We start from the raw sequence: 12,460 nt of genomic DNA on the forward strand, positions 1-12,460 counted from the left end.
AATGGGGAATAAGTTTAAATAAATTACATCCATACAATGGAATCAATGACAAGGAACTATCACTTAGAGAAACTGTTTTGTGAAAAAAATCAAGATGCAGAACAGACGATTAACAAAAGAGGAGCAGGCTAGAAGATGGAGGGCGGAAAATATGCACACTTATATGCACAGACTATCTCTGCAGGGACACAAAAGAATCCAGTAAGAGTGACTGCCTCTGGGAAGGAGAGGAGGGGCCAGTGCTGAAGAGCAGACATTTCCCCCTCACTGAACAGTCCGTAACACCTTTCGTTTTGTTTTTAACCATGTATATATATGTATGTGTTACCTTCTTAATAAAATGTCCTACTGAGAAAATTTCAGCCACTCAAAAAATAAAAAAGAATGGTTTAAACAAACGATAGTATATCCATACTAATAAATCCTATATCTAGCAGCTGAACAGAGTAAACCTATATGTATTAATACTGAATAGGTACAAGGTTTCTTTTTGGGGTAATGAAAATGTTTTAAAATTGGCTGTGGTAATGGATGCCCAACTCTATGAATACACTAAAAGCCACTGAATTGTACACTTTAAAAGGGTGAATTGTAAGGTATGTGATTTCTACCTCAATAAAAGCTGTTAAAAATATCTATATACACATACATACACAAAAAGAGAGAAGGGGATGGTGAGGAAATAGGATTCAGCAAACTGGAACCAGAGGCCGAATCTGGCACACCACTGGTTTTTATAAATATAGTTTTATCGGCACATGGCCACACTCATTCATTCACATATTGTCTATGGCTGCTTTCATGCTACAAAGGCAGAGTTGAGAAGTTAACAACAGAGACAGGAGGGCTCGCAAAGCCCAAAATCTTTACTATCTGGCCTTTTACAGAAAAAGTTTGCCAACCCAATATTAAAAAAGTCTTAAGTTATATACAGCTGAGCAAAAAATAACAGTTGCAGAATAATACAGTCAGTATGATATCATTTATGTTCTAAAAACCACACACAATAAGACATATTTTCTATAAGCACATTTAGGAAATGATCTAGAAAGATAAGGACCAAACCAAACTCATACCCATGAGTTACTTCTGGGCAGGGGTAGGCAGATAAGGATTGGGAGTTGGCCAAAGGGGACTTTGGCTTTATTTGTAATTTATTTGAAAATGTATTTTATTTGTTTTAAGGAGACAAGTTCATATATTACCTGAGTAACTGAACTTTCTTTCTTAATTAATATTTTAAAAATTTTAAAAGCAAGGCTGGCAGAAACAGAAAAGTAACGGGACTAGGTAGAATTTTAAAATGTGAGTTCTGATCTTGGTCTTAATTTTACTAAGCACTGCCAGAATTTTAAGTATTCTGATGCTACACCCACTTCTTAGTTTTTTCAGATCCTTCTCCTGGCATTCCTCTTACATTTCTCCTTCGTTGCCTTCAGAGCTGAGGTTTTCAAGTTTCAAGGTGAAATGAGATATGAGCAAGGGCGGCAGGGAGGGATGGAGGATGGCTACAAAGGAGGCACAGGCTAGCAAATGGTGGTGTCCTGTCAACAGTCAACTATTTCGGGGATATAATTCTTATTTCAGGGCCACTCGGATGTGTGATGATTCCTAGTCTCAGGTTTAGCAGCACTTTGCAGTAAGTCCACGCTCATAGCCTTTGTATTCCTATCTTCACATAATTCACAAGACCCTAATGAGAGCTGTGTGACTTCTAACATTTTCTGTACTTCAAATTAGTTTGCAAGTAAGTTTGACTAGTCTTGTAACAAAGTACACCATAGAAATGGAACTAAATGACTGTTAATAAGCGATCCAGGCCCTAGAATGGTACATAATGGATCCTGAGTCCCAACCAAGCTGTTTTACACCATAATTTACAAAAATAATATGGGTACAAATGACAAAATACACTTGTTCATCTTTAGGAAAATAAATTAAGTGAAAATCTAATGGGAGAAAAAAGTAAATGACTTTAAGACAATTATTAGTTACTATTAATTACAGGAATGGACAGTTTTTCATGCAAAAACATTAAATGTCAAATGTAGTTTCCAACTGCATATGTTTACACAAAATTAGACCTCAGCTAACCAATCTTGTAGGATACCTAGAAACTATGTACAATTCTAGAAAAGGCAAGTGCTCTAAAACAGTAATAAAAGCAAGTAAAATTTTTTTATGAAGAGGTAAATTCAAAAGCTAGGGTATCCTGAAGGCCATGGTATTGACAGGGGGCCTGTGCCAGCTCAGTCGGCTTGAGCAAGTCTCAACAGGGGGAGCTTGAGCAACTCTCAGTTGTTGGGACCACAGCCACTTCTGCTTCTGAAACAAAGCAACTGGACAACCTGAAGAAGGGCTGCTTTTAGCTGAAATAATCTGGGGAAATCTGGCTGTACAGAAACTAGAGTTACAAGGGGAAAAAAGCACATTCAACAAACTGATTTTTTAGACAATCTGGTTTTAAACAAGACTCAGCATAATTTTAACACATCTTCACAAAGGAGAGAATAAGAAGTCGAGTATTAGCAAAAAGAAGCATTAGAAATTACATACACAAGCACTCATATATTTTAAACTAAATAGAATTTCATTTTAAGTTTCTCCTTGGGAAAAAAGGGTTTGCTCCTAATAAACTCACCTCCATGTTCTAGAAATACTCGAACACATCTTTCCTTTCCTCTTGCTGCAGAGAAATGAAGCAGGGTCCAGCCATTAGCATCCCGGCCATTTGGAGAATAGCCTTGTTCTAACATCTTTCGTACCGTGTGAACATCCCCGGCAGCCACTGCAGCTTGAATCTGCAACTCTTCCTGGAGTTCAGGGTTCCTTCGACAATGGTGGTGTAACATCCTAGCTGAGTCCACTTTTTACAAAGGATTCATTAGGTCACAGGGATCAGCCTTGAAGGGTAGGTAGAATACATAAAATTTAGAATACTTGACACCTGACAGTGTGTTCATTAAATAGCACAGAATTTTCCATTGCTAAATCATGTAAACTTTAGAGATGAGTTCATACTACTACAACAAATTAACATGTATCAGTTTTGACCAAAACTTTCAGTTATTTCCCTAAGATTATAAAAGATTTCAAAAAGAGAGTGAGGCATAAAGCCCTAAAATGCCGAAACAGGAAATTTCTTCTGCAGCCTTTTGTAAACTCAAAGCAAACATCAATGAACACAACATTTATTTTAGGTAAAATGGAAAGTGATGCTGGGCAGCTGAAGATGGAGACAACAGAGGAAGCAAATGAGTACTTGTCTTAGGAGTTTGCATTTACCTGATGCACATGGAAAATTTAAGTTATGAACCATTCAAGGATTCTATCACAGATCAGTGAGTAAATATCGAGTATCAAATGGACAATTCATAGACTAGGAGGACTAAAGAACTTCAGCTATGAGAAGTAGTTTAAAATTTAAAAAAAGCAAAAACCTTTAGGCTGGTCCCCTAAAGTATTTCAACAATATTTTATTTTTAGCCCCAAAGAGTGGAAAGTTGGGGGGGAAGGGGAAGTGGGTGGGGTTTAAGTAAATTAGAGGAAAATGTGTAGATTATATTTACTTTCCTTTTGTTTCTGTCTCTCTTTCTATCCTCCCCACTTTATGTCCTCTGAGGCACGATTTACTACTCTTTTTCTGCCACATTTCTTTTGCACTTTTCTAATTTCCATTTTCCAGAAGTTTTATTCTACACATACTCAAAGTAGCAAGATCATACAAAATATTTAAAAACTAAAGGAATCTAAACAATCTGTTGATTAACCACATGAAAAAAGTAAAAGTAGTATATAGAATTCCAACACTCTCTAATAGGTCACAAAAGAGGTGTGTACTCAAACTCAATGTAAAATGAGATCTCCTTCATGCAAACAGGAAAAGTCCAAACTGAACTGGTGAAAAGTTACATCTTATATGTGTGTATGCAAAAACTTTTTTTAGTACATTTTTAAGCTTTTAAATACATACAGAAACTTAAACTACATAATTCTAGGAAGCCATTCCATCTGGGCTAACTTTAAGGTATAGATTAAACTCACCTCCTAATTAGTAGCTTCCATTTCTAAAAATAAAAAATTATGTGAAAGTCCTTTAAAGACATTCTGGTCTCATATGTAGGTTAGACATCTTGGGATAATCTTGTTACCGATAACAGTTTACCTTGTAAAACTTCTCCTTATAGACTGTACAAAGGTCAACTTAAGCCTAACTTAGGTCATAACTTAGGTCATATTATCACAGCTTAATAGTATAATCACATATCCTACCTTATTTCATACATAGAAAATGGTTATTACAAACTCCTAAGTATCACTACTAAGTAATGTAATTTAAAAATATCAGGCTATCTCCTCAAGGAAAATTGGGAAATGAGAAATTTCCTGACAATTTGTTTTCTTAATAAACGTGATTTCCCCCATCTCTTCACTTAATTACTTTTTCAACTGACACTAAAATTAAGTCTCTTGTCTTAGAAATTTTAAAACCAAGAATACTTTTGGAATAGGTTTTTGCTTATTTTTAGCATTATAAGGAAAGATGAAGACCATTAGAAGGAGTTAATAGAAACTACTACCATATACTCAATCATCTTTAACAGATTTTTCTTTTTTAATTGGGATGATCACATTGGCACTTAAGGCATACTATGCAAGGAAGAAGATTCAAACAATATCAAAACAAACCTGGATTTTCTTTTAGCAAGTGCTGTGTTTAGTATACATTAGGTGATCTGAAGGAGATATAAAAGCTAAATGGATTTTCCCCCAGAACAGCACAGATGACCTATGACCCTCAGTCACTTACCTTACGGGAAGAATGCCCCTTTTCCTGATACGTGGATTGCCTAATAACCATTGTGCACATACAGCATCGTGAGTAGGGGGCTCAGAGTGTGTCCAGATTCCGGTGTCAATGAGTTCTTTCTTAACCTAAAAACGAATGAAATAACAATCACGGGAAATTTTCTAAAAAAAATAAACATAGCTGCCTGAGTAGTCTACCTTTTGATGAGCTTATAGTTTAGCACTTTACAACAAACTTACAGAGCAAAGAAAGAACTCCAATCAATTCTTAGAAAAAATGATCTCAAATCTACATTAATCTGCAAGGTGGTATAGGATATGACTTATTTTCAGGAATTTTTTTTTTTTCTAAAAAGGCAGGTTTTTTTTTTTTTCAATGAATAAGGAAAATAATAAATCACACACTTGGAATTTGGATGCAAACACAAATTCTTCTTTTTGCTCTATTCAAAATATATTTTCAGTACTGAATTACTTTTTAATTGACATCGCAAGTTTCTTACTCTTTCTAAACAATTAAAATGAGAATATATCTGCATTCAATACAATAGGTGGCCAGGGTCAAAATGGAATCTATGACAAGTAAAAAGAGATTTTCTTTAAATGTTGGTTCTTCGTACATGCAAAAGGCATCACATTAATAATTTTGAAACTTTTATTCCTTTATGCATACACCAAACTAGGTAAAAGATAAACAGTCTTGCCAGCTTCTCCATATGGATTCTGAAAAAATTCTCTACAACTAAAAGAATAGGGATCTTTCTCCACGTCAAATAAATAAATCCTAGATCTGTGAATTCCATTAAGGTTAAGAACACAGGCAAAGTGACTTCCACGCATTACACCAGAATCCCTCTAGGAATTACTCACTGGGAGAACTGCCACCCCATCCCAGTGGGGTGGGTGTGCGAATAAGCCCTCCATCACTTAAACAAGGAATGGTCAAGCTGCCTGGCAACCTGATGAGCTATGGAGAAAAGTGACAGTCATAGGTGGTGGTGGCTACAGACCAGAATTTTCAACCAATCCAAATTAGTATGGTCTACTTTGACCCTTTCCTCTTTTCACACCTTATTTTTCCTTGTCAAACTTCTTCAAGGAAGGCCAAAGACTTTGCAAACATGCACTTGGAAATAAATAATATTTGGTTTAAAACTCTGCTTAACACTTCTAACTGAACTAGGCATGATCAGAACAACTCCTACATGGCAAGCTGTAAAAAATGCACAGTTATCCTTACAGAAATGGCTGATTCTATGACTGGGCAAGAAATACAGATGAGCCTAGAGCACCTCACAGTGCCAAAAAGCAAGGAAGTGCTCCAAGAAAAATGCAATGATGGGGGTATGTCAAAGGGACACAGGAGCCAACCAAAAGAGCTCTCAATAGCCAAGATGGAACAATTCGAACAAGAAGATAATCAAAGTACTATTAGAGTCTAACCCAAAGTACAGAATAAATACCAATAAGTCTGTATTGATATAAATAACTAACTAAATTTTAAAAGGGGGAGAAGAAACAAATCTCCTGTGCAAAATTCCAAATAGTTTGTGTAAATTCTCTCCCCTCAAGGAGGTGGAGCACAACTCCTCTCTCCTTAAGTGTGACTTCCTTTCAAAGAGGATAGTATGGGGGAGGGGGGAAGAAACTTTACAGTGCGAAACCTGAAAAACACTGCCTCAGCCAGGTGATCAGTCAATATCAAGAGTGCCAAGTCATGTTGTTAGTATGATATGATGAGAATGGCAATTTACCTCTGTGCTCTTTCTCCCCAAAACCCATAGACCTAGCCTAATCATGAGGAAAATATCAGACTAATTCCAATTCAGGGGCATTCTACAAAATACCTGACCAGTACTCTTCAAAATGTCAAGGTCATCAAAAGCAAGGAAACAAAGAAGTCTGAGAAACAGTCATAGTCAAGAGGAGCCTAAAGAAACGACTAAACGGAATGTGATATCCTAGATGGGATCCTAGAACAGAAAAAAGATATTAGGTAAAAGCTAAAGAAATCTGAATACAGTATGGGCTTTAGTTAATAAGAATGTTCATTACTGGTTCATTAATTGTGGAAAACGTATCTATTAATATAAGATGTTAATTAGGGGAAGGTGAGTGTGCAGTATATGGGAATTCTGTATTACCTTTGCAATTTTTCCATAAATCTAGAACTGTACTAAAATAAAAAATGCAAACCAATGTCTCCAATGATGAGCCTGCAGCATTTCCACAAAGGAACATGTGATTACTTCACATGTGAGCTACACCTACAGTGCAAGAATGAACACCACTGAATGCCTTACTTCTAAGTGCATCCTCAGTACTCCCTGCCTCCCAAGAAAAGTGGAGATGACCCTCTATGGTCTTGAGCCTTTAAGAGTCCTTGTTCTTGTTGTTGTTGCTTTCCATATAGCCATCACCACTTCCATGAATGCAGCGGAGTGGTGGGGAGGACATGTGAGGTGGGGGTTGAGGAGAATATGAAATGGTATTAATTTATTAATAATATCAAGAAAGGCTTTGTTAAAAGTCAAAGTGACTCAATTATTGCTCTCTTATAAGAAAGACGCACAAACAATAGTAACTTGTGATAATCCCACACGGTCTGCTTCAATTAGACAAATGAAAGTCTACTGAGTGCCTGACACATGCCTGGCATACTACTAGGCTTTGGCCACTGGTATTATCTCTGGGTAGAACTTTAATAGAGAGTTCTGCATACTTCAAATGAATCAAATACTCCTAGAATGGTTAAGATCCTTTTTCTCTTTTCTGACAATACCAAGCTCTATAAATAATAACCATAGATTTAAACCAAAAAATCGCTTCAGTCTTTATGGGAAAAAAACACATAGACACACATAACATGCACACATGACCCCTGTCAACTGCATACCTTAAATTATGAAGGCCAATGACTTATTACCAAAATATCCTAATAGTTCAAAGCATCAGACGAGTTAATTTCATCTTGGTGTAATTTTATGAGAGTTTGCACTTACTAGAGTAGAACCATCCATGTATGTATAAGTACAGGGAAAAAAGACTATTGAACTTAGTAAATATAATATCCAGTGGTAAAGTTACCTATTAAAAACTACAAAGGAAGCCCAGAGATGAGGATGGAAAAAAGTCTATTCCCCCTCAAAAAGTGCAAGTTTGAAAGTCTGATAGCTCATGGTAGTGACCTATAAAATAAAAAAATATGACGAAGGAGGCAATTTTCTAAATAAACATATGTACAATGTAAGTTGACTCAGAATGACTAAAACTCTGAGGGTGCAATCTTTAGAAATCCCATTCTAGGTTTCATAGTCAGAAAAAGAAAAAAAAAACATACTAACAAGGAAGACTTCAGAATTATATATCAAAATGAGCTGCTTCCCAATGTATATCACTTTTATATAAGATTTTACTGCCCAATGTTAATGGTGTGTTTAAATTTTACGAATTCATCTTTTCTACTCTACACTTTTCTTACAAAAGAAAACAATCTAGGCATCCGAGCTTTTATACTGTTGACCATATTAGAAACTATAAATTTAGGAATTAAAATGTTGCCATCTAATTTCTATATAGATGCCAAGTGAACCTCATTAAATTAAAACCAAAGCTTCTTGTTTCATATAATTAAAAGAAATCTATATTCACAGAATAAAGAATAAAATAGCTATAAAACAAAATATATTTAAGATTTGTCTAAAATTATATAACTTCCACCAAATTTGCCCACATGTCCCCAGTTTCCTTTGGCATAAATGATTAGTCATTAATGGCTTTTTACATATTATTTTCACTAAAAGGCCACACATTTTTTTGATTAAGTGACACACATTAGAACTGTGCTTTCAGATTTCACACAAACTAGAAACAAGATAACAGCTTGCTACTCAAGAAAAGAAATAAGCATTTCTTTGCAGAGTAAACAGAGATACAGGCTGGAAAGGAAATAAAATCAGCAACTCCAAGGATACTGGCTCTGAGAAGAGAAAAAATACAAAAAACAAAAAAACCAATAGTTCACAAGTCCTAAGAAGGAAGATGGATGCAGAAACACTACAATGCCCAAAGTGTGCGACATGGGTGAGATGGATGTTAACGAGGTCTACTCGTATAACTAAGAGCCTGGAACCCAAAATGAAGTAGAAGTGTTATTTTAGTATCACTCAACAAAGTACCATAGTGTTTATGTTTCAAAACAAGTGAGGGTATTCGTATTTCCTTCAAATTACTGGGCCTCCATATAACATAAGGATTTATTATCATGCAAGACTTATCTATAAGTCTCCTAAGTTCTAATAGAAAGACCAACAAATTTCATGAAACGTGGACAAGGCAATAGAGGAAATTCTGTAATTCACTTACCCAGACCCAATTCAAAGCATAAATCACAAGTATTATAAATGATGAAGTCTTGTCAATCTTATCTCATTAACCCATGTCTGGCATTACCACCTTAGCAACCTCATGTCAGTACCTAAGTTTGTAAGAAATGAGACAAGCGTTCCACATAGGGCATGCCTTCTGTTGAGAATGAAATGAAAGGCTGAAAGTCAGGTATTAGATATGCTTATAGAAACTACCTGACTTTAGACTTTTTAGGGACAGTATGTACTTCTGTGTTATCAAATAAAGAGAGATTATATGTGTCATAATTGTGAATGGCATCACTTTAGGTATGAAGAAGATAAGTACTGGCCATAGCATACTCAAAATGCATCACTTCAATTAAAATCAGTGATTCTTCCTATGTGATCATAAATCTTACTTGGTTACCAAAAAAATTGGGTGTTTTAAAATTTTTTTTCTTTTCAAAACCATGTGACTGACAACAGAATTAACACAAAGTGAACTACCAGATTGTAAAAGATAAACTACCTAACTGGCCATGTTGGTAACGAAGTACTAAATTAAATATTTTACATGACTGGCATAATCTAGACCAAATACTCTCAATCATGCTAATATTAGGAACAGATGCTGACAATTTATATATATTCTGTAATCTTAGAAAAATCATTAAAAGCTGAGAGGATCAACGAAACATTATTTAAGCAATGAGAATGAACTGACTGGAAACCAGAGGAAAGCAGTGTCCTCTCTTTACTTTACATACTTGACTCAGCACAGGTGATAATATCCCTCAGAAATGAAAACATACTAGAGTTCAATCTAAAGCAGAAATATATTTAACTGAGAAGGCCTCAATAGAAAATACATAATTCATTTTTACCTTAAAAACATATTTCAAGTATTTTAGCATTTTTTTAAAAGTTCTAAAGGAATCATTAGGCATTTCTCTAGTGATTCACATATTTAAATAATGAAAACCTCATTCTACCTAGCTTTTACTGAAATGAAGTGGACCCTACATATACATACAAAGGGTGCCCTAAATGTTCACTGTGTAATAGTCATTGGTAGATACTGATTTTAAATCCCATTCAGTAGCATACACTCTTATTTTGGTGTCCAGTTCCAGGTCTCAAGAATATGCAAACCCTCAGAGCCCCTTAAAAGTCTCTTTAGCTGTACCTTGACAATTAGAAGAAGCAGGAAAGACATTAATTTCTTTTTCTGGAAGGCAGAAAGCCAGTAGAACAGAGTAAGTCAAAGATTTCCTAACAACTTCTGCTATTTTAAGTACTTCTTTGTACCTAAAATTCCCTAAACAATCTGAGATATTAAAATAACTCTGAGATTAACAAGTCACTTTATACTCCTGCTATTGGATGTTAGAGAAGCTATTCATTTGGCTAATTTCTGAATTAACTCTTACATAATTACCCTGTTCACATCCCCTCTTTAGGACTTACATGAATGTCCTAAACCTACCTTCAGTGCATTTTCAGAGGCAGCAACGAAATACAGCAGCAGAAATGTGATCACATGAATTAGATGCTTAAATTTCAATTTAACAAATTCTCTGTAAGGGTTTTGAAATGAGAAATCTTATGAAGAGTGCCAAAATAAAACCCTAGATTCTAAACACACTAAAACATTCTTTTGTTTTAAAATTCCTGACTGTCAAGTGATTAATAAGATATTGTGTAAAGTTTTATAAGTATTAGAAAATGAGGTATAACAAATACGATTTATCTTTTTATAAGAGTTTCAGAGCCCATCCACATCTGTCACACAGAAACACACAAAAGCCCAAAGAGTTAATTATACATAAGTGCTTCGGGAGGGAGTATTGCTTTCATACCATTCATACTACTAAGGTACACAGATTCACTTTTCACTAGAGAAAAAAAGTCACATTATTTTCTGAAACTCACAAATTTCAAGCTATTACTGTACCTTCCTCTACCAAACCCTTGTCAGTTAGGTAACTCAAAAGATTTTCTGATGGAGGTAGAGGAAAGATGATAGGAAAGAATAGGGGAAAACAGAAAGTTGCGGTTTAACTGAAAAGCAGTCATTCAGAATTAACAAGCCATTAACAAGGAACTGAGGAATTCCTATGAGAGTAAGAGGGGCAGGGGGAGCTACAAAAAGGTCTCAAAGTCTCTGAGCAGGGTAAACGGTACAGTGCACCAAAAGATAATGCAAAACATGGAAACACACTGTACACAGAGAAAGGGGAAAAACATGGTCCTGGGAAAGAAAAGTCATTAAAATGTTAAGGATTGGAGCACTGGCAGTGTTTTTGTTTTTGCTGGGAAACTGGGAGCCAGGAAAGGGTTGCATGCCCAGGTAACCATCCTGAAAATAAAGCACTGCTTAATGAGTAGGGACCAGGAATAAACAGTGGGGGAGGGGAGGGCTGGCTTATTACCTTTATGGAGGATGCTGGTCAGAGGCTCTCTGCTGCTTCTCTGGTGGGTGGGCAGCCCCGTTCCTGCTCTCTCGCCTCCCCTAGCCAGCCAGCTCAAACCTGGAAATCAGAAACCTGTGAGTGATGCAGTACCCCGGGGGCGAGGAGGAGGGGGGCTCTGAGGAAGAGGGAGCAGAGAAAGAGACAGGTAAAAGGCAAGCACGAAGAAGCAGTGATTCTCCTCCCTCCCAGGCCAGCCCCCTTCCCCTCAGGGGAGGTAACTGACTTTACCTGTCTCCTCAGCTGCTGCTTCTCTTCTTTCTTTCAGCCTCCTCCACACTCACCAACTTCTCCATTGAAGAAACAGCCCAGGCAGGGCCGGACACGGGTGTTCTTGATCCTCCTCGATGCCTCACGGCCCCAGCCCGGCGAGCATCCAGACTGCCGAGCAGACTGGAGGCGGCGGTCCTAGCCGCCGGGCAGCCTCGGGGCAGGGGTGCAGGGAGGAAGTCCCGGCTCGTGTGGGGGGGGCAGTCCCCGTCTGAGGGCTCGGAGCAGGGGGCTGCCGCGCTCCGGGCCGGAGGCTCCCAGCTACGAGGGGACACGGGAGGTCTCGGGGCAGCGAGGTCCCAGGTCATTCAGGGTCCAAAGTGCCAGCCGCGGGGACTCCAGGCAGGGGGCTTTCGGGATGCACTTTGCACTGAGCCACCCCCGCCCCCTCCCTCCAGCACTTTGGGGTCACTGGGATGGGACCAAGCCTTCAGCAGCCAATCAGCAGCCGCACTGGAGCCTGAGCCCGTAGCCGTAAACCAGGTCCGGGGTGGGTGGGGGGTGGGGGGGGTGGAGGCGACTTGGTTGGTTGGTTGCTTCCTTCCCTCCTCCTTACCCCAG

The 12,460-nt window shown here is 37.5% G+C and overlaps 1 protein-coding gene across 1 annotated transcript in view; it reads right to left on the reverse strand.

The window, feature by feature from the left end:
• ASB7 (ankyrin repeat and SOCS box containing 7) overlaps positions 1-12,331 on the reverse strand; it is a 50,637-nt gene extending 38,306 nt beyond the window's left edge. The window contains exons 1-4 of the mRNA XM_082386357.1: positions 11,861-12,331; positions 11,591-11,689; positions 4,811-4,935; positions 2,642-2,903 (exon numbers count right to left, since the gene is read on the reverse strand). Of these exons, the coding sequence (XP_082242483.1) occupies positions 2,642-2,852 (211 nt within the window). The 5' untranslated portion in view covers positions 2,853-2,903; positions 4,811-4,935; positions 11,591-11,689; positions 11,861-12,331. The remainder of the gene's footprint in view (positions 1-2,641; positions 2,904-4,810; positions 4,936-11,590; positions 11,690-11,860) is intronic.
• Between the last annotated feature and the right edge of the window lie 129 nt (positions 12,332-12,460).

Source organism: Balaenoptera borealis, assembly GCF_965194805.1.
Source record: "Balaenoptera borealis genome assembly, chromosome: 3".
Taxonomy (NCBI): domain Eukaryota; kingdom Metazoa; phylum Chordata; class Mammalia; order Artiodactyla; family Balaenopteridae; genus Balaenoptera; species Balaenoptera borealis.